Source organism: Anastrepha ludens, chromosome 3 (genome assembly GCF_028408465.1).
Source record: "Anastrepha ludens isolate Willacy chromosome 3, idAnaLude1.1, whole genome shotgun sequence".
NCBI classification, from domain to species: Eukaryota; Metazoa; Arthropoda; class Insecta; order Diptera; family Tephritidae; genus Anastrepha; species Anastrepha ludens.
The window spans coordinates 125,221,871-125,243,258 of NC_071499.1; the positions used below are offsets into that span (position 1 = coordinate 125,221,871).

General features: G+C 38.1%; 2 protein-coding genes across 4 annotated transcripts in view; both read left to right on the forward strand.

The window, feature by feature from the left end:
- Nucleotides 1-10,246, forward strand: part of LOC128859045 (mucin-2-like) — a 41,946-nt gene extending 31,700 nt beyond the window's left edge. For 2 of the 3 annotated variants that reach the window (XM_054095719.1, XM_054095720.1), the window contains exons 3-4: nt 6,426-6,611; nt 9,955-10,246. In XM_054095719.1, coding sequence (XP_053951694.1) covers nt 6,426-6,611; nt 9,955-10,142 — 374 coding nt within the window. In that variant the 3' untranslated portion in view covers nt 10,143-10,246. The remainder of the gene's footprint in view (nt 1-6,425; nt 6,612-9,954) is intronic. The other variant, XM_054095721.1, reaches the window with a different exon arrangement.
- Nucleotides 10,146-11,025, forward strand: LOC128857716 (putative GATA zinc finger domain-containing protein 25; the record flags this gene model as incomplete). The annotated part of the gene is made up of 1 exon (XM_054093459.1): nt 10,146-11,025. A coding segment is annotated over one exon (354 nt), but the record flags the coding sequence as incomplete, so codon positions are not given.
- Between the last annotated feature and the right edge of the window lie 10,363 nt (nt 11,026-21,388).

Consider the following 21,388-nt stretch of genomic DNA (forward strand, 5'->3'; position numbering starts at 1 on the left):
CGACAAGCGACCACCATGCATTAGGCTGAGATCACAGCGGTCTCATTTAGCGGCATACAAAATATAGTATACATTAGGCCGGGCCGATTTGTGGGGAGGCAAAAAATTCGCCCATTGCTCTGTGAAAATCATATTCTAGGGATCAAAATAAGAAACTTTGCCGAAGGAACCATACCTCTAAAATGAATTCTGATGTCCCCCAATTTGGGTCGAACTTTTTAGTTTCTTTTCTCATGTAAAGGCCAAAAATGGTGATATTTTGAAATGATTGTATGGGGAACCCCCCAGGGGAGTTCCAGGGGGTGTGCCACTGGCATGGGTGGATCGGACGTCCAAAGTTAGTGGGGGTCGGTTATACATTTGCACTCGATTGGAGCACTCTAAATGGGTCAAAGTGGGATTTTTCGTTCGACCCAAATTGGGGGACATCAGAATTCGTTTTAGAGGTATGGTTCCTTCGGCAAAGTTTCTTATTTTGATCCCTAGAATACGATAATCACAGAGCAATGAGCGATTTTTAAATCAACCCGCCCTAGTATACATACATACACACCCGCTATTTTGGGCTTGGCCGCAGTCTTTCTCCTATTTTTGGTGTGCCCCTTGATGTTTTTCCCCATATAAAGGGATCTACAACTGCAGTTTTATGCCGTCCCCGAACCACAGCTGAGTTTTTATGAGAAGCTTTTTCATGGCGGAATTAAACTCGGAGGTTTGGGATTACATGCCGAGGCGCGACCGCTATTAGAAAAACCTCTTTCAGGTTTTTTCATCTTTTTGTGTATCGTGCCCCGAGCGCAGTTCGAGCCCGCGCACTGCTGAATAGCAGTCACGCCCAACCCATTCAGCTACAGCGGCATACAAAGTTTATCCACCGAAAATTTGAGCATGAAAAAGGTTTCCGTGCTATGTTTACCAAAAATATGAACCAAAGAACACAAAAACGATCGTCCTCACATTTCAAGAACTAAAATTGCAAAATTTCCAGATGATCCGAAAACTTTTAGTACTCATTTTGTAACCAAAGTTAGATGAAACCAGAGTACATCCTTCGAATTTGCGACGAAATAATAGTTCATGGCCTGGCAGAAAGTTTCTTCACCGAACCCCAAGAAGTTATATAAGAGCTGGCGGTTATGGACTCAAGATAATTTTTTTCAGGGATACTTATTTACTTATTAATTAATTAAGTTTGAAGGCGAAAGTCACATTTCACACAGAAAATCATGCGCCATATGCGCCTCACCAAACTTACGAATTCAAGCAAAAACCAATGACTGAGTTGTCAGTAGATGCTAGTTAACCCAAGGGTTGTATGACTAAAAGACAGAGGTCTCACTTTTAATGCTTTGGTCCCTAATAAAATACATATAGGTTATGTTAGCTTAGGTTAGATAGGTTGCTCTTAAAAAAAAGTTCACTCAAGGCCCACATCAATAATAACACCGCGTTACACACATTCTGTCCTATGAACCAAATATACTTTTTCGGAAAGGGGATAAAAAATAAAAACACGTGTATTGGTGATTTTCATGTACACGTCACAATTTTTTTTTTGTATTTTATAACTTTAAACGAGCAATTCTTGTATGCATTTCTGTATAGCCACACGATCTCAGGATAAGCTTAACGGATTTGAATGAAATTGGGCACACAGATAGTGTATCACATTTCTAGACTTTTCATCTAGGTGTTGCCACTGACAATGTTTCACAAGGTTGCCACCTGTTCGAAATTTGAAAAACAAAATTGCATGAGATATGCCGATGTGGGTATCAAAAGAAAGGTATTTCACTCCGCATTACAATAGAGATATAAAACCCCGAATTTTTGTATTAATTTTATTATATTAAAATTAATAATTGTTACATTAAAAATTTTAATACTTTCAAAGAAACTTAGGCCTTTAATTTTTGCGTTTGTAAGCATTTGTGTCAGTATCGCGACAAATAGACCAACAGTATTCGCCAAGCATATGTGTAATGTATTGTCCTTTAAAACGCTTTTCAATAGCCGCAATGTTCTGATGGAACCTTTCGCCATGTTCATCGCTACAAGCTCCTAAATCACCAGGGAAACAATCTAAATGATTGTGAAGGAAATGGATCTTTAGCGACATTAATATGCCCATTTCGCCATATGCCGAAATCATTTCTGCATATATCTTCAATATTTTTATAATTGTCAGCTCGTTTGTTGCCAAAAAACTGCTTAATAACGGCAACTGTGCCTTTCCATGCACGTTGTTCGATAGCATTCAATTTTGATGAAAATTCATTACTTGCAACTATTTTTTTTATTTGCGGACCACTGAAAACACCTTAAATTATACACATCATTAAAAAAATAAAGTTACTAAAATCCTTCGTAAAAAAAATACCTGCATAAATCTTTGCGCCGCTCAGTTTCGGAAAAATATTGCGCAAATTTGCAATCGCCTCGCCCTCACGATCCAGTTTTTTAACAAAATTTGATACGACACCGAGCTTAATGTGTAGTGATGGCAAAATTATTTCAGATGGCTGCACTAATGGTAGATTTTCTATACTTTCTACGCCTACTTTGTAGCATGTTCGCGGCTACCACTTAAATTCAGTGTAATGCTGATCTCTTTTGCGACCTTCCCATGTACACAAAAAGCACTGGTGGGTTGGAAATCCACGCTTAACACCCATGAGTAATCCGTCCACTTTTAAATCGCAGCATATTTTCCAATTATGCTCTTGGTAGTTTATCAGCTGTAATATTAATTCCATGCCTTCGTATGTTTCTTTGAGGTTGAGGTTGATATGAAGCAGCACTACTTTAAGGCTGTTGACCAATGCATCGATGAAAAGTCGCCACTCCTCTGAAATATGAGGGCAACCAATTTTTTCAAATATCGAATCAATATCACAACAATAAGCCAGGTTTTTTCCCCGATCTTCGTGCAATTTAAAAAATTCGTCATATGGAATACTGCTACGTCGATCACGAGCGGCTGTTATTTTAAAATCAGCCGCCACTATATTCCACTGCTTAAATCGTGATGCAAAGGGTTCGGCTGTTCTCTTTGACAAATTTCCTTCTCGTACAAGGTCATTGAAGTCGGCTTGCGTTACTAAATGTGGCACTGCAGTCCCAAGTTCACTGGTTATTGGTACGAATTCCGATACTTCTGGTTCCCCGCATCTCGCATTCGATACGAGAAATGTTGACAGTATTGTTGGGTCTACATCCCTTAATTCGGGAACATCATCAAAAATCTCCATTGAAGCCGCTATACGTTCTTCTGGTGAGTACAGAACCGCTGGAATAACCGATTCTACATTAGCGTAGCGAATTTTGTTGCGGCGAAAGTATTGGTACCTTTTAGTTACGCAAAAGTAGCACAGTTCACTGCAGTTCTCCGTACGTGGTAGCCAAATTGTTGGTACAGAGTACTTTATTGTTGACCTTCCATCAGTAAACTTGCATAAATTTCTATAGCAATAGTCGCACACGACTTCCGGAGTATACCACAAGTAAGGAACATAAGCAGTCTTGAATATTTTCTGAAACGAATTAACCACTGTTTTCGTAATATTTTTAAAATTTTTACTTGATGTGAATAAGCCACAAACGTAAGAAAAGTTATTTGAGTCGGGCACTGCATTTTTCGTAAGATGAAATATACAGAAAGACGTTTTCGCGCAACAGAACTTAAAACAATTGTCAAAGTATACGTCTCCTAGTAGCGCAACTGTCAGATGATTGGAACTTCCGGAATTGTAACAAACACACAAACGGCACAGAGTGTGTTGTATGAAACAATAAATTAAAGGTTAATAAGTTGTTTAAAAATTTGGAGTCCCTTCAAGTTATGCCGAAAATTTAGAAAAAAGGTTTTTTTTTATAAAAAAAAATTCAAGAAAATCTGAGAATTGATAAATTTTTTTATTTTAATTTTACATAATAAAAACATTTCCAAGAGTCTGCCTGCAGAAATTCAGCGCGATTGGATCACGGAAAAAGGGTTAAAAATTGATCCAAAGTTTTTCACACAGGCGGACTACGAGCTCTATATTTTATACATAAAAAAAAAAAAGTCTGACGTGTACATGAAAATCCCCGACATACGTGTATTTTTATTTTTTCTCCCCTTTCCGAAAAAGTATATTTGGTTCATAGGACAGAAAAAAAGTTCGTTTTTGTAACACAGTGTAATAATAATAATAATTTACTATCTCTACAAGTAGTGTGCCTAATGGCCGACACTTTGACCCAAAGGATCTTTTGTGTTTTATGATACTACATGTTTAGAAGTAGTTAATATTATACTAGTCCTATTGATTGACACTACTACCATGACATGCAATACATAGTCCCATTGTGATACCTAGGAAATATTCCCCCTATCCTGTTCTCACATATCCTTAAACCATCTCGTTCTTTTGCTGAAGCCACTTGATCTCTCCATCTTTATAAACTATCCAGATCTCTGAAAGAATTGACTGCTTAGAAATAGTGTATCCCGCGAAGAGCGGGGATTCGCATAGCAAGTGCTGCATGAGCTCTGTCTCTTTCGCACGTCTACATTACCTATGGCAATCGTTACGTGGAGTTCCGAATCCGGCGGCCATAGAGCCAAATAACTCAGTAGCCCTTTAGTATTTCCCTAAGCAGTCGTACGGTTGTTTTTGAGTGCCTGTTTTTGGTGACTGAAGATTAGGGAAATCGCTTGTCTAGGTTAGGAAAAAGAGCTGCCTATATATTGAAAAAAACAGCAAACCCAGCAGGGATATTATGTTTGAACTCGAGTTTCCAACTCCTATATCAACTTACTCGTTACTTTCTCACCAAATTCTAAAAACTCGGATATATTCAGCAATTAAAATACAAACCTTCGAATGTTCCCCCGATAATCGGAGCTACGTCACCGGAACGACCCGAATTTTTGTACGGCCAAGGAATGTCACTCCAACAGCATTCCCGGTGCATGTTTATACAACAACAACAACTACAAACCTTGAAATACACTTCTGACAGCTTTAAATTGCTTACCCTTTGGCGGTGGCAGACATGTAGAACATAAAATGATTTAACCCCCTAATTGTAGAACAAAAAAAATTGAATATCATAGAGTCAAAGCAAACTTCGGAAAGCGACCTTTTCATAGCGGGCAGCTGCATGCCTGAGAAAATACTGCACTATTTCTATAAGAAGATGCCCATTGCTCAACGAGGCGAAGGCTCCTTAATAAGAGCATAACTCAATATTCTTCTAGGTTGCTATCAAAGTGACATCTGTTGAAGAACAATTCGTCTCCTATACGATCCGATGTGATATAAAATATGATGGTGGACAGCAGTTCAGTTTACGTTTGATGTTATTGTAATAGCACAGGCATCTCGCATAAATGTTTGGGGTGCACTGCTGATGTTACAGTCCTTGGTCGGATATATCTAAATCCATGTCCTTTCAGCAACGTAAAAGCGGAAGTGTTCTGTTATATATTGGTTTTTGAGCTGAAGTGGTCTACGATATAATTAGAAAAAAAATTAAGAAAGTTCAAAATAGAATTCATATCCATGATGACAATTATAGCTGAGAATGCTTGGCTATGGCATATCAACTGTTAGCTCAATATGTGTGGACTCGACATGGATTTCTCACAAAGGGATTTCTCATATCTTTAATAGGTAAAAAGCTGATACTTATGTGCAAGAATTCCTTTGGTAATAAATATTTATATCCCCTTAAAAAATTTAGTTCGATGGCGAGTAAATATTTAAGTTATTTCTTTCAACTGAATTGGCAAATTAAATGTACTTGAAATACAAATTTTGTAGCTGCAAAGCAAGAAGAGACTTTCTTAGACTATTAATTCCTCGACAATCATTAAACACAGGAAGCAAGTCTCAGTAGGGCTTAGCTGGTAACAAAAAAAAATGAATGTGTGCTTAAGCACTGCTTACTGCGTTCTTTGTAGTAGCTTTTCGAGAAAGTAAAATAGCAGTAAAACCGCTTAAATTCACCACCGCAACTGAATCAAATGTCAAACATTTTAATTGAGCGGATTAAAATGAGCTACCACACAATCACTCACACACACATGCGCACATTGTTCCATGTGTATACTTTTAATCTAACCACACGTACAAGCAAACACTCCACTCTGCTACATTTGCACTCAATTAAATGCCGACAAAAGCGGAAGAGTTGTGCATTCGCACATATAAATGCAGCTGATAGCTTGTATGTAGGTGTGCCACTACGGGGCAGCGATATATTTCTTAAATGAGGGGGCCATCTTACTAAGGATAAGCGTATTTTTTTTTCGCGCATGCTTTCAAACTACATTCTACATTTTTTTTTATTTGATTATGGATCTACAATGTTTACTAATTGTATTTGTCATGTTTTTAATAACCTTCTACTTTTCTTTATTTTTCTTTTCATTGCAGTTTCGCCCGAATCCATTGTGATACCCATCGTTTCGTGCATTTTCGGTTTCCCCATACTGGCATTGCTCGTCATCTGTTGTTTGCGACGTCGAGCGAAATTGGCACGTGAGCGCGATCGTCGCCGGAATTACGATATGCAGGACCACGCTGTGAGCCTGGTCAGATTTAGTCCCATACATAGGCTTAGTGAGTTGTTAAGTGTTGTATTGTGGTGTTTTCATTTTTAACTGCTGAATTTACATTCATCATGAAAATAAGGACACCTTTTGGGGTTTAAAAAGTACCCTTTTATCAAACTTTGAGAATGCATCTTTTAATTTTTTTATTACCTAAAGATTGCTGCACTATTTTGGCACTTTATTAAAAAAAAAAGAACTAAAAACTCTAGAAAATTAGTGCTAGAATTTGTTTTAAAGAAATAATATGCACGACAAAATATATTTTTCCTTTTAAAATTGTATGATCACTTTTCTCTGCGTATGAAAAATAGTGGCACGCAAGTATTTGAATGAATCGCCAAAAATTTCCTTACGAAATTGGTTTGAAAATGTACGATATTATCTTAAAATATATTTTTCTCTTCGTAAGAAAAATAGTGGCACGCAAGTATTTCAATGAATCGCCAAAAATTTGCTTACGATATTGGTTTGAAAATATACGATAATATCTTAAAGTACATTTTAAGTTATGCATAAGATATACATTTTTTTTTACGATATTGCTTGGAAAATATACGATATTATCTTAAAATATATTTTTCTCTTCGTACGAAAAATAGTGGCACGCAAGTATTTCAATGAATCGCCAAAAATTTGCTTACGATATTGGTTTGAAAATATACGGTAATATCTTAAAGTACATTTTAAGTTATGCATAAGATATAAAAACTAGTGGCACGCAAGTATTTTCACAATTTGTCAGTAATTTTTTTACGATATTGCTTGGAAAATACACGATATTATCTTAAAGTACATTTTAAGTAATGCATAAGATATAAAAAGTAAGTATTTTCACAATTTGTCAGAAATTTGTTTACGATAGTGGTTAAACGAAAGTATAGTATTAGTTCAGGTTTGTATTTTATAAAATAAACGATGGCGCGCAAATATTTAAGTGACTATTGAAAATTTGATTTACGATATTGATGAGAAAAATACGATGTTAAATTTTTAAATGAATTTTTAGCATTTTATAAGATAAATGATGGCGCTCAGGAATTTTAGCGACTGTTGAAAAATTGATTTACGATCTAAGTGCAAAAAAAAATACGATATATTGTACAATTTTTTTTAAGCATTTTTAGCATTTTGTAAAATAAACGATGGCACTCAGGAATTTTAGCGACTGTTGAAAAATTTATTTACGATCATTTTTATGTATATCTGTCTCATCTAAACAGTTTTATTTCATATGTTTCATCAAAAATACTTAATTTTCGTAGCTTACTTTAGGCGGTTTTCCGAAATTGGTTTTTAGGGCATTTAAAAATAAAAACTTTGCTAGGTAATGTTTTATAAAGTTTAGTTTTTTCGCTCAAAATAATATGAATTACTCTTTAAATACGATATTAAATTTACAATATTTTATTTACGATATTTAACTGTCCCAAACTCACTTACTTTTATTCAATTTCATTAAAATTTCCAATTCATCTTAGCGATGGATTTTGATGAGAAGCTTGCGCTTGACAAAAATACATTCAGATGTTTGGGATTGCCTGCCGATGCGTATCGCATTCTGGTCTAACCGAATAATAGTCAAAAGCCAAAGTAACTTCTCGTTTATCTATGTACCTGGAAATTATTATTTTTATTTATTGCCGCACAGCGCTTACACATTACGCCTATTACTTACTCTCGTGTTCCGCATTCATGAAACATTCATGAGCCACAACAGGCACTTTCAATATGTCGGAGTTCATCAGCTTAGCTGGCTGTCAGCGACAGACGTGACAACAGCGTCAACAACTACAACAAATGCGAGTAACTACCGCTTGGTGCCTGATGACTCGCGGCTTTTAGCATCCCTGACAATGCCTCTCACCTTGCGTGCTGCTTTCAGTAAATATTTCATGTCCATTTTTATGGCTGTAAGAGCGTTCGCGTGTATGTGGTATGTGAGCCTGTGGGAATGAATAGTAATCGCAATGGCACTTTCGCGACAGATCTACACACACATACATTACACACTCAATCGCTGGCATTACGTTGTGGGTATTTCGTTGAATTTAAGATATTTTTATTGCACTTTTGAAATTATTTTTATTTCCAAATATTTTCCACTATCCATTGCTTTAAAAAAATTTAATTTTCCTACTCCCTCTACTTTTTTCTGCCACGGCAGAAGCTGAATTTTGAATATTTCTTTGAGTTTTTTATGCCTCTCACATATTTCTTCAACTCCAAATCGATTATCTGCTCCATTCGCCGCCACATTTCACTTTTAACGCATTACTCCTACAACTGAGTGGCATTACCACATCTTCCACTACAATTTGTCACGTTTCGCAAATAACATTTACATATTTGAAGTTCAATTCGATTGATTTATGATTATTAGGCATGCCGAGTAGCAGACTGGCGTTGTTCTTCAGCCTCATATTATTTATATACTTTCGCTTATTATATACAATATTGTAATTTTTTATATACACTTGTGAAAGCAGAATTGTGCCAATGTGGCCGGAAATAAAATTTACGATATACAGAAAAATTAGGTAGATAAAAATCAAAAAAATGTAAATGCTGAGGAAGGATTGCTTATACAAGCAGCAAAAATTTATTGACAAAACTTACGATATTAAATTTACGATGTTATTTTTTAGTACGGTCATCTCTTATTTTGCTAGATTTTATTTACATAGTTCTAAAAACCATCGATCATACTTGAATAAAGGTGCGATATTACACTTTTAATCTATGTTAGCGCTCCGAAAATGGTTTCATTTTTTATTTTAAAGTTTTAAATAGATTGTTATTAATAAAAATAGTTACGATATAAGTTTTTACGATATTAAGATTTTGGTTGTGTTATTTATATGTATATTTTTAAAGTGAAACCGGTTGCTGATAACTATACGGCAAAGGGGTTCGATATAAGTTGTTACGATGTTAAGATGTTCGTTGGAAACATTTCTATGTATGTTTGAAGCTAAAAAAAATGGCGAATATAACTATTTTGTGAAATTGGTTTCTGATGAGTATACGGTATTAACATTTACGCTCCCATAAAGCTAACAAAACAAGTTTATTACAGTTATATACATAAATATTTTCGTATTATAGGTATACATACCGTTTACGATATTAGCTGTACGATATTTTATTTTGCACCAAAAGTTTTCCTTTGCATATATATTTTATTTTCTTATATAATATACGTTTTACGATATATTTTTAAACAGCGTATTAGCTTATGCATACCGATATCGTAAGCCAATTCTTGCATCTACTTTAATTTTGCGCACATTTGGTTCCTTCAAATTATTCTAAATATTTTGTTTGTGTTTTCTCACTCTCTCCTTACACAGATTACCGACCGTCGCGAGCTATCAGTTTACGTCCTGAACGAAGCCTGAGTCAAGGTTTTACCTCCCTCGAACTCGATACCGTGGTGGAAGAGCGTTGCAGCGACGTGGAACAAACCCAAACGGAGATCCTTAACGCCGAATCGCCCATGGAGACGACCTCCTCCTATAAGATGTCCTTCTCAAGCTAACAATTAGCAGAACAACAAAAATTGCAACAGCAACAGCAACAGCAGCAGCAGCAACAACAACAAAAGCAACTACTCCAAATCTCACCAACAGCAGCAGCAACGCAAATAAGCAGCAAAGTCACACACAAACGTTCACATTCACAAACGAAATTCAAGATTCGCAAAACCGAATCGGTGCAGGAGACCCACTTGGGTGAAACACCCACCAAACGTGCCGCCAGCAAGAAACGCTTCTCTATGCGCAAATCACGTTCGCTTGACGCGGAGGCATATACGTTGGCCTGCGTACAATCGCCGCTCTGGGCAACGCTAACGAATGCCCGGACAATCAATGAAATCCTACAGGACGAATACTAAAGAAATGATAAAAAAGTTGGAGATAGAGTGCGAGAGAGAGAGAGAGAGAAAAGGGGCCAAAAAGCTGGCGATAAAGGAAATGATTGTGCAAGAAGCAGAAATAGCGTCAGTCGGGGTGAGACAGTAAATTCCAACCGAAAATCATCATCTACATCCAAAAGCAGCTCAATTTTGGCATCCGCAATCCCATTAATCCATGAAGTAAATATAATTAAATTGGCGAAACCACAACAACAACAAAAAAATAAATAAACGGGAAGTGTAAAAAATTATGTACTTAAGAAAAAGTTTGCCTATGAAAAGAGAAGCAAAGTTATGAATGTTTGGAGTATTCGGAATAATTTCTTGTTTAATGTGTTGATAGTTATTTTATTGAAAAAATAAATATAGCAAGCATTGGTAATGAAAATTATGTAGCATAGTGTAAAATTTAATTAAGAACTGTGTACTAAAGAATTTACTAACTATATTTGTATTATTTGAAAAGTTAATTAAATAAATCTTTTAAATCAAACAAAACTTTTAAAATGTGAGCGAATAAATTTAATAAAAATTCCAACTTTCGCTGGAGTATCCAGAAATAGAAAAAAATGTTTTATTAATGACACAGAAGAAGAATTTATTATCAAAGTTTTGGACTTAGAACACTTGGGTTCCTTATAAAGTTCAACTGAATGGAAATGAGAGTTCGGCTAGTTATGCCTGGCTAATCTGAATAGAACTCATATACTTGTAGACCACAAGAGTCCGTCTTGTCACCCGTGTTGTTGAAGTCATGTTCAACTTAGTTCGTGATACATATCTTGACGAGTTGTTGTTGTTGCAGCAGCATAAATATTTCTCATACATATACGGGGAATGCTGCTGAACTGACAGTTTTTGGCCAGATATAAGTCCGGATGTGTCTTGGCGAGTTTTAATAAACAGTTTCAGGCAATTGTAACGAGTTTTACCTAGAGCAGGACAGTGGCAAAGGAGGTGTTCTAACGCACCCCTTTCTTCTTCGCATAAGCTACACGCGTCATTCTAGACCTATCCCATTTGAGCTTGTCCCATCAGTACTCCAAACAATATTTCGCTTTCCTTCCTTGGGAGTGTTAAAATAAAGTTGATCGTTTTCGTGTCGCAAGTTTGTAGTATTGTTTTGGCAATCCCGAGGGAGCTTGAGTACTCCCATACAGACTGTGCTTCGAGAGCTAGTTCCACATCTAGTTCCGTCTTCAAACCTGAGAGTGTGGGATATGCTTGTATGTTCGACGTACTCATCCTAGGCAAGCGGGTGCCTGCCTTAGCAAGCTCGTCAACTCTCTTATTCCCCTCTATTCCTTTGTGCCCTGGGACCCAGTACATTGTGATCTGTCTATTCTTGCAGAGCTCGTCCATAGAAATGAAAGGAGTAAACAATTTATAGAAAAATCAAACTATGCAGCTGCAAAAATAGACAAGAATATGGCGAGAGAGGAATTATGAAAGAGGAAGAGAGCTGTAGAATATTGAGAAAACCTGTCGTTCTGTCCCTAAACGACAATTTTTTTAAGCTAATCAAAATACATATATACAATAGTTAGAAAGCTGAAAAAACGAATTTTCCAGAATTTTTTCTGAGAACACTTTTAAATTTATTGATCTAAAATTTTTTACACGTATTATGTTATCTTTTAACTGTATTTTAACACTTAGTATTAGTAAAAATATTTATTTGGAGAGGAGCTACAGCTGATCTCCGGGAGCTCCTCTCGAAAAAAACGTTTGGCGGCGACCACTATGTCTCTGAACTGGATCCTCTGAAATTAAAAAACCAAACAGATTTCGTTAAATTAATGTTAAATCTAGTAATTCGTTCCGCAAAAATATTTCCGGAAAAATGTCTCTCAAGATAGTAGTAGCCGTACCTTATATTTACTTAGTAAGCTAAGCTCCGTTCAAAGTACCTCTATAATGATTAGTTCGGAAGTAGTAGGGAGCAGCTGAAAGTGCTGGCAGAGCGATACACTTTTCATCTCATGAGCGCTGTAAAATTCAGACGAGCGTGCAACTTTTGCTAGCGTAGAAGAGAGCAAGCACGACGTTCCCACGACAGTCCGGAACGACCCGGATTTATATCCGGCCAAGGACTGTCACTTCAGCAGCATTCCCCGTTCATATAAAGGGAACAACAACAGAGGTCAGGCATGTTGCTCGTGAAAACACAATGATGAGTGAAAATTTGTAGATTGAAAATCTGTAGCTACAAAAGAAAATCGTAAGACCTACTCACGCTAAGAAAACGAGAAAGGTAGGTGCTCGAGAGATATGTAAAAGAAGGTAATGGCTGTAACACTGGAACACTTCAAGGTAGAGGCCGAATTTCATTCTATGAATTTCATAGACTTTCTCTGGTGGAGTTAACCTAAGCTTTTTCATTGCACGCGCGCACGATGTATAATCACATTCGCAAACCATCAAAAAACTTCCGAACTTATTCAGTGAGCTTAAAACGAAGGGATTAAAAAGCTTTTAAGCTTCCTCATATAGCTTTAGTAAAGTCCTAGAAGCTTTCTAAGTTTTCAATTAAATTAACTTTGACAAGAAAATCTTTGATTAGGTGACCCAGCAATCTGCTGACAATCAAATACTGACGCGAATTTGGAACTGTTTGAAACAAGCCTGTTGAGCTTTCCTCTCAAGTGTTCAAGTTTATTTTGCACATATTACTCAAATTTCATACACTTATCTATTTACACACATATTTTCTTTTTGATTAGGGGATGCTGAAAAAAATCTATTGTTAATTAGAAATTCGAAATTATTAATATGTAATAAGAAAATAGAATAAAAATAAAAACAAAAACAAAAATATTTATTAATTAGTATTAAATAAACTTATGAATAAGAAATCAGACCATAAAATTTTTAGAAGACACTCTTTCTAAAAAAGTTGACTACTAAAATTTGTAGAAGAAATTTTTTCTCATAAAGATGACCACCGAATTGGCCTCAGAGACCTCCTACGCGATCATCGGCATCCCCCTCATAATTGTTAAAGGAGAACTGCACAGATTATTTCTCAGGAAAGCGCAGAAAAGATGGGGCTCCATTTCTTTAAGTGCTATTTCGAATACCCTTTGGCCCCAATACAATATTCGAAGGACTCAGAAAGTCCTTTGGACTCCTCGCCTTTCAATTTCCAAACTCGTGGCTGAGTTTACCGGTCACTGGATGATTGGCATACACACGAAAAAGCTAGGGTTACCATTTAACCCCCATTGCAGAAGCTGCGGGGACCTTTCAAAGAATGCTAGACGACTAAGGTTACTGGGTGCTTTTTTTCTTCGACAGCCTGAGGCAGTGCGCCAACCTAAATCCCACCAATCTTCTCCATTATATCAACAGCTCAAGCTGGCTGTAGATATCTGCCTGTTGAAGATCTCATAATAGTATCAAAACGGCACTTCAGTGATACTTGAGGAGTGCCAGACTGGCACTTCAAGCATTTCACCTACCTACCTACCACCGGTGGGCAATGATGCATCACCAAGTGCATTTTTGTCATAAAAAGGCTTGTCCGAAAAACCACCAGCAGTTCATAGGTGACACATGTACCAATTTTCTCCACTTGTAGCCGTCAAGAACCTCAAGAAGTACACTACCAATTTGTGGAGGAGATTGGCCAAACTCCCAACATATCACTTTTGCGAAAAAATAAAAGAGTTGTTGGACCGCTAATATAAAGTGGACTGCAAAAGTCAATAAAATTGCACTTTCTGCATTCAAAGCCTTTGAACCTTTTCCCATGGTTATGGGTTCAGTCGGTGGCAACACGGAAAACGTTTTCACCAAGAATGTCGCTGCATTTGAAAATTTTACTTATGAAGAGAGGCCACTATGCTCGCAGATTACTGTTATAGCCTAGTGAGTTATGCTCCTGGAATCCAGTACAAGAGGAAGACCAGCTGCACCAAAAAAAAATCTAATTCATTTCAATCAAACATCAATAAAAGTTGAAGTGAGTATTTTGGTTTGTAAGGAAATCGTGAATCTTGACTTGCCTTTTTTTTTTGTATCAAAATGAAGCAATAATAATCATAGGCTGATACCACGGATGTAATCAAAAGTTGCATTGTTCTTGAGTAGGTTTATTTTCCTTTCAACACTCCCGCTTCAAGCTGTGTTTAGCTACCTTTTCTACTAGCGCAAAGAGTTGGCAGACACAGTGACTTTCAAACTGTTGCGCTACTCTAGCGAATAATAGCAAATTAATAAAATAGATGACAAATTATAAAGCGTATTGGTGAAATGAAATAAAATTATTTTGCTTAAGTGCTTAGAATGCAGTTTTTATTGAAATCTTTATTAAAGTGAAATGTTTTTACAGCAACTTAAGCTTAGATGCCTTTCAAGTAATACCAAAAAAAGGGTTTCATGCCAATCTTCGGCGCAGCCTGTTTCCGATACGAGGCCTGTTTGCGATACGACGCCTATTTGCTATAGCAAGGCTGTCAGTACGACTGCGTATACGAACTACTCGACGACAAGCATTTCGATGCAAAAAGACTACACCTGAAAAAAGGAAACACAAAATATGCAAAATAATGGCCCCTATTATGAGTTGTATTCGATCTTCGATATTCGCTGGTTGTCGAAGATCGAAAATCGAATGTCAATTTGGTATTATGAGCGGTGCAACCCTATCGAAATTTTCGTTGTTTACCGAATTTAGAGTCGAATGCAATTTTGCTTTCGATCGTGTAGCGTATAGTGGGAAAACTTGTTAAAGTGTAAGTTGTTTGCGATTATTTGTGGTTTTATAGTAACCAAATAATAAATATATACTAATTTTGTTAATATTATGCAGGACGAAAGTCGTGAGTACCAAACAACAATTAGAAAGGCGAATCCACAATTCGCAAAAGGGATTTGCACCAAACTTAAAGCAGCAAAAAAATGGGAGGAATTTACAACGGAGCTGAATTGCTTGGGACCACCAGTGAGAACGGCAGCAAAATGGATTAAGCTTAATAATGGTTTTTTTTTGTGATGTTTATAGAAATACATTTTCATATTTTTTTCGAATGACGAATAATTGAATAAAGAAAATTTATAACAAAAATAAAACAGAAAGTGTAGTGTAAAGGTTTCTATTTAATACTTTTTAGATTTTTCTATAATCTCAAAATTTCATTTCTTATGTTTTCTAATTCTCCGTTATTTGACTCCACTTCAATATCTTCAGCATCATCGTACACATTGGGTTGAGCAAGTCCTAGCATACCTTCATTACCAATACTCAATTGGTACGATCCCTGAGCACAAACTCGCAGAACTGTGGCTAGCCTTAAAATATTTGGAATCAATTTGGCTCGGGTGCACTGCTGCAACTGGTTTTCTGTACTGGACAGTAGGTTCACAAACGGCTCTTTAGATAATCTAAAGTTCTTTAAAAATCTGTAAGGAAATTTCTGTAATATTAAGTACGTCAACACATTTTGAAAGCTCTAAATTTACTCAGTGGAAGCCATTTCTAGGTGGTAGGATGCGTCCCTCAACTGTTTCCTACTTCTAGCTAGTTCCGCTAATCTTTCATCGTCCGATGAATCGTCGAACCACAACTCCGTTGTACTCATTTTCCCAAAAAATACTTTTTTTACCTTTTAAAAATAATGTTAGCAAAGAATTTCAACACAATCGGTTTTTCTTTTATTTTGATTTGCTGTATCAGCTGAGAAAAATTATCTATTGTAAATGCGTCGAGCGATCGAAATTCACAATAGTCCTATTCTTCAACGAATGAGCACCTTAATACCAAATGAAAATTCGTTCGATCAGCACTTTCGACTACAGTCGAAGATCGAATGTTGCTCATAATAGGGGCCAATGTTTAATATAGCAGCTTTTGTCACTCACTCCCTTTACTCTTGATGCGTGCACAACGCTTAGCGGCTTTCATGAAGCAGAGATTAAGGAATGCTCGTTTAACGCCTCTGACCCTAGCACAAACTGGTTTACGAACATAACGACACGAGTTGGTACATGCCGTTGAAGATGACGCTGTAGTAGTGGTAGTGGTCGTGGTTGCACCAGTTGTTGTTGTTGTTGTTGCATCAGTTGTGGTCGTAGTAGCAGAATCAACCTGATAAATGGGCACCAACGCAAAGGCGAAAACTCCCAACAGCAGTAAAAGACGCATCCTTGTTTTGCTTCTTGACAACTCTTTTGATGTTAAAGTTAGTTCAAGTTTTGGATTAGCTCAAACGCTCGCTTGAGTGCAGCTAAGGATGAACTATGATTGAAATTTGAAGATCTCTCCTTTTTATGCCTGCCCAATTGTTTACTTTCTTAGCGAAAGAGAGATGATTGGCGATAGCTGGTTGATTAATTGTCAATACAACTGCGCAAATATTACTAATAGCGCCAAAGAAAATTCGATATGCAGATTGCCTATTGTTTAGTCGTCTATATTATATTAATTAAAATGATTTGCGAATTACTTTATTTTCCACATTCCCTCTTCCCCCTTCACCTAATGCTTATTGCAAATAATTAAGCCACATATCACAAACTGATATTTTTGCGCATTTGCCAACTTTTTCATTCTACGGCTTTCAAACTCTTGAAAATCACCTCTAGCGTCCTGAGAGTGGACTGGATACTTTCGACTTTTTAACCGGACATTCAATCGTCGTGCATCGTAAGATAGCATTAGACTTGCCTTCAGAAGTGCATTAGAAAATTACACAGAATTCATGGATGTGGGCGTTTAAAAATAAGGCAGGCTGATGAGTGTCTTAATAAATGCCAAACATTTTCTACAAATATACTTCTTCCTCGATATCAAGAAATAAAATTTCAAAATATCAAATTCAAGCGGGAGAGACGGAAACGGAAGCAGTCATAGTAGGCAAAAATAAAAAAAATGAACACGCAATTTTTTTAGCGTTATTTCAACCTTTTCAGAAAAATATAAGCAAAAGCGCTTAAGAATTGCCTTACTTATTTTATAAAGGAAATTACGGCAGCCGCTTCAGGCTATTGCATGAGTGTGTGACTACCGTTCGCAGCACCCGAGCCTGAAACCCACTGAGCGCATGAAACTTCAAGTGATACAGAAAGTTGTATCTAATAAAAATAAGCAGCAAAATTTGGCAAAAAAAACTAACATTTACATATTTGTATATCAAAGTGTTCATTCAAAGCAAATATTTGCTGCGCGGCACTTATGTACACACACTTCTATGTAGTTTTGACAAAGTAACTTAACCGACTTTAGCTGGTTTTCCTATTAAATCAACAAATGACGGTATTTGGAGGAAAACTATATTTTACTAAATCTTATTGAAATGAATCTCTAAGCAAAGCAGTTCTGTGCTTAACGGGTAAAAACCGCTAAGTCGATTTATGGTTTTTGGTTCTATCAAAAGTCCACACCTTTGTGTGCACAGCTATTCTTGTATAGTTGTCTGTAAATAATAGGAATATGAATAAGTTCGTGCGGTTTTACAACAGATGGCGTAACTTGATTATTATTCCATCGATCCACATTTCCAAACATTCATTGGAGAGCTACTGTCGTAAGGCACAAACGTCAGTATAAGTTTTTTATTTGAAGCGTAAACAACAATATTTTTACCACACTTGAAAATGTCGAATTTCGTGCCAAATAATGTGTTTTTGCGGGGAATTCTTCTTCATTATTTTAATATGAAGAAAAAAGCAGCCGAAAGTCATCGTATCTTGGTGGAAGTTTATGGTGAGCATGCTCTATCTGAGCGAACGTGCCAGAAGTGGTTTGCACGCTTTAAAAGTGGTGATTTTGGCTTGGAAGACGAAGAACGCGAGGGTGCGCCGCCAAAGTTCATGGATACCGAATTGGAGGAATTGCTCGATCAAGATCCGGCTCAAACGCAAGAAGAGGTTGCAAAAACTTTGGGAGTTGATCAATCAACCATTTCCAAACGTTTAAAAGCCATGGGAATGATCCGAAAGGTAGGCCATTGGGTGCCGTATGAATTGAAGCCAAGAGACGTTGAACGCCGTTTTATGGCATGCGAACAACTGCTTCAACGGCACAAAAGAAAGGGTTTTTTGCATCGAATTGTGACTGGCGATGAAAAGTGGGTCCATTACGACAATCCAAAACGTCGGGCAACGTATGGATACCCTGGCCATGCTTCAACATCGACGTCGGCGCAGAATATTCATGGCCTGAAGGTTATGCTGTGTATCTGGTGGGACCAGCTGGGTGTTGTGTATTATGAGCTACTGAAACCGAATGAAACGATTACGGGGGATGTCTACCGACGACAATTGATGCGTTTGAGCCGAGCACTGCGAGAAAAACGGCCGCAATACGCCGATAGACACGACAAAGTTATTTTGCAACATGACAATGCTCGGCCACATGTTGCACAAGTGGTCAAAACATACTTAGAAACGCTCAAATGGGATGTCCTACCCCACCCGCCGTATAGTCCAGACCTTGCGCCATCCGATTACTATCTCTTCCGATCGATGCAACATGGCCTGGCTGACTAGCACTTCCGTAATTACGATGAAGTCAAAAAATGGATCGATTCGTGGATTGCGGCAAAACCGACCGAATTTTTCACAAAGGGAATCCGTGAATTGCCAGAAAGATGGGAAAAAGTAGTAGTAAGCGATGGACAATATTTTGAATATTAAATTTGTAACCATTTTACGTCAATAAAGTTTCAAATTTCGAAAAAAAACCGCACGAACTTATTCATAGTCCTATTAAAAAAAATCCGAAAGTCCTAAAATTAATTTGCAACATGTGGATAAACAGTTTCAGCCAATTAGTAGTACATATTTTTATAGGGGCAGCTATGTACATCAAATGTTTGTGAAAAAATCGGGTACCTCTAAACTTAAAAAGAAAAAAGAAAAAAATACACAAAAAATGCAAATAAAAATTAGAAAACTAGCAAGCATAGAAAATCTTAGGGTATTTTATGACAGGCACGTACTGTAAATTCAAATATACCGCTTTTATTTCGTTACTTCAAAGTAAATAGGGGCTGGCGAAAATCCTCCACTGAACCCTCCCCGAGGGTGCCAGCTGGTAATAAGTACCACAGCTTTCCTATTTACAGGAGGTACTTAGCTAAGTTAAGGGTACTATGGGTTGGGTTCGATACTCCTCAATAGTACAGCACTACCCAAAGTACTCTTAACGTGGTCGGGGGTGAAGGGCTGGATTAAGGTGTGATGCGACCCGTGCCGAGAATCTGTCAGGCTTGGGGCCCTTCTAACAAATAACCAAGTCTCGAACGGAGCTTACGGATACCTGGCGCCCTCCGTAATAACTAGCCTTACCCGTGTAGTTCGGAGCTATGCACGGGCGGACATCCTTTCTCCGACACTCGTGGGTCCAAATATGCAAGCAGACTTTTCAAAAATAAATAAAAAAAAGGAGATCGGTCCTCCTTCGAAAAGACCGACAGGAACAAACAGTTCCGCAATAAGAGCAACGGTCGCACCGAGCTCAAAGAGAACTCCATCCATCGGCCAAATAAGTCGATCAAAACACACAGCGACAGCCTCAGCGAAAGCGAGGCCAGCTGCCACACAACCAGAGCTGGACACAGGTCCAAGCACAAGTAGGGGTGCACTAGCCCGGCAGTCAACTGTGATTCAGTCCCCAAAAACGGTCCCGACCGGAAGCACAGCTACTGCTAGCTCCGGTACCGAAGGATGGCCGCTTGTGAGGGTGGTAGACCCAGCGAAAGCGAGCTACCAGGATCGCAGAAATGCAGCCAGGCTCCTAAGGAGGGTGCATGAAACTCACCCAAAGGAAGGTGAATTGTCTCAGGAGTTGAAAGAGGCGATTGATAGAGCGAAAGCGATCATTCCTGATTTCAACCCCGACTTCAAACCAATACAATCGGCTCCAAAACGACAGCGGTCCTTGGAGGAGAATAAGCCAAGTGCAAAAAGGCACAAATCAATGGGCGTGACGCCCAGAAGATCAATTGCGGAGGTTGCAAAAGACCGCTTTATCATAGGGGTCCTGGACGAAAACCTTCCTGAAGGTATGATCCCCAAGGCCCAATGAAAATGGATCGAGGCCGAGCTAACGAAAGTGGCACTGAAGGTCATTCTGGAGAACCCCGGCCCCCCGCCTGCGTGCGAAGACTTAGGCTGGCACCAAGGCCAGATAAAAATAATAGCGTGCGACGATGAGAGATCGGTTCAGCTGTACAAAGAGGCCATCTCCAAAGTTGGAGAAGTGTACCCAAATGCCAAGCTAGTGGTCGTGGACAGGAAGGATATTCCGTCCAGGCCGCGAGCAAGGGTTTGGTTACCTTCAACCGTCGAAGACCCGGTTGAGATTATGAAGCTCATCCGGGTCTGCAATCCGGATATCCCAACGCAGGAGTGGAGGTACGTCAAAACCATTACCAACCAAAACAGCGCGGATGAATCGAAAGAGCAGAAGCGCGCCACCATGCAGGCTCTCCTGCTCCTCACGGAGAACTCAATTGAACCGTTAGCGAAATGCGACGGGCAGCTGAGGTACGGTTTTGTAAAGGTGAAGCTCCACATTTATAAAACCGACACGGATGCAATTGAGTTCCTCGCCACGAAGGAAAGCGAAAAGCCCATGAGGGAGCTGGAACCCATGAGCGAAACCGAGCCAATGAGCGAGGACGACCAGCCCACCGAAGAAGAATACGCCTCTTCAGGCTCAGAAATGGGCTTAGGGAGGTTGTACTTCGAACGGGAGGGTAAGTATCCCACACAACAGCGTAAGTATTCCGAAAGGGAACTCTTATGCGAAAGCAAAGAAGACCCAGACATAACGTTAACAGCTGATGCATCTTCTACAGATAAATCTACACCACTGTAAAGAAGCCTGCCTTGCCCTCCTGGATCGTCTGGCAGAAGATCAG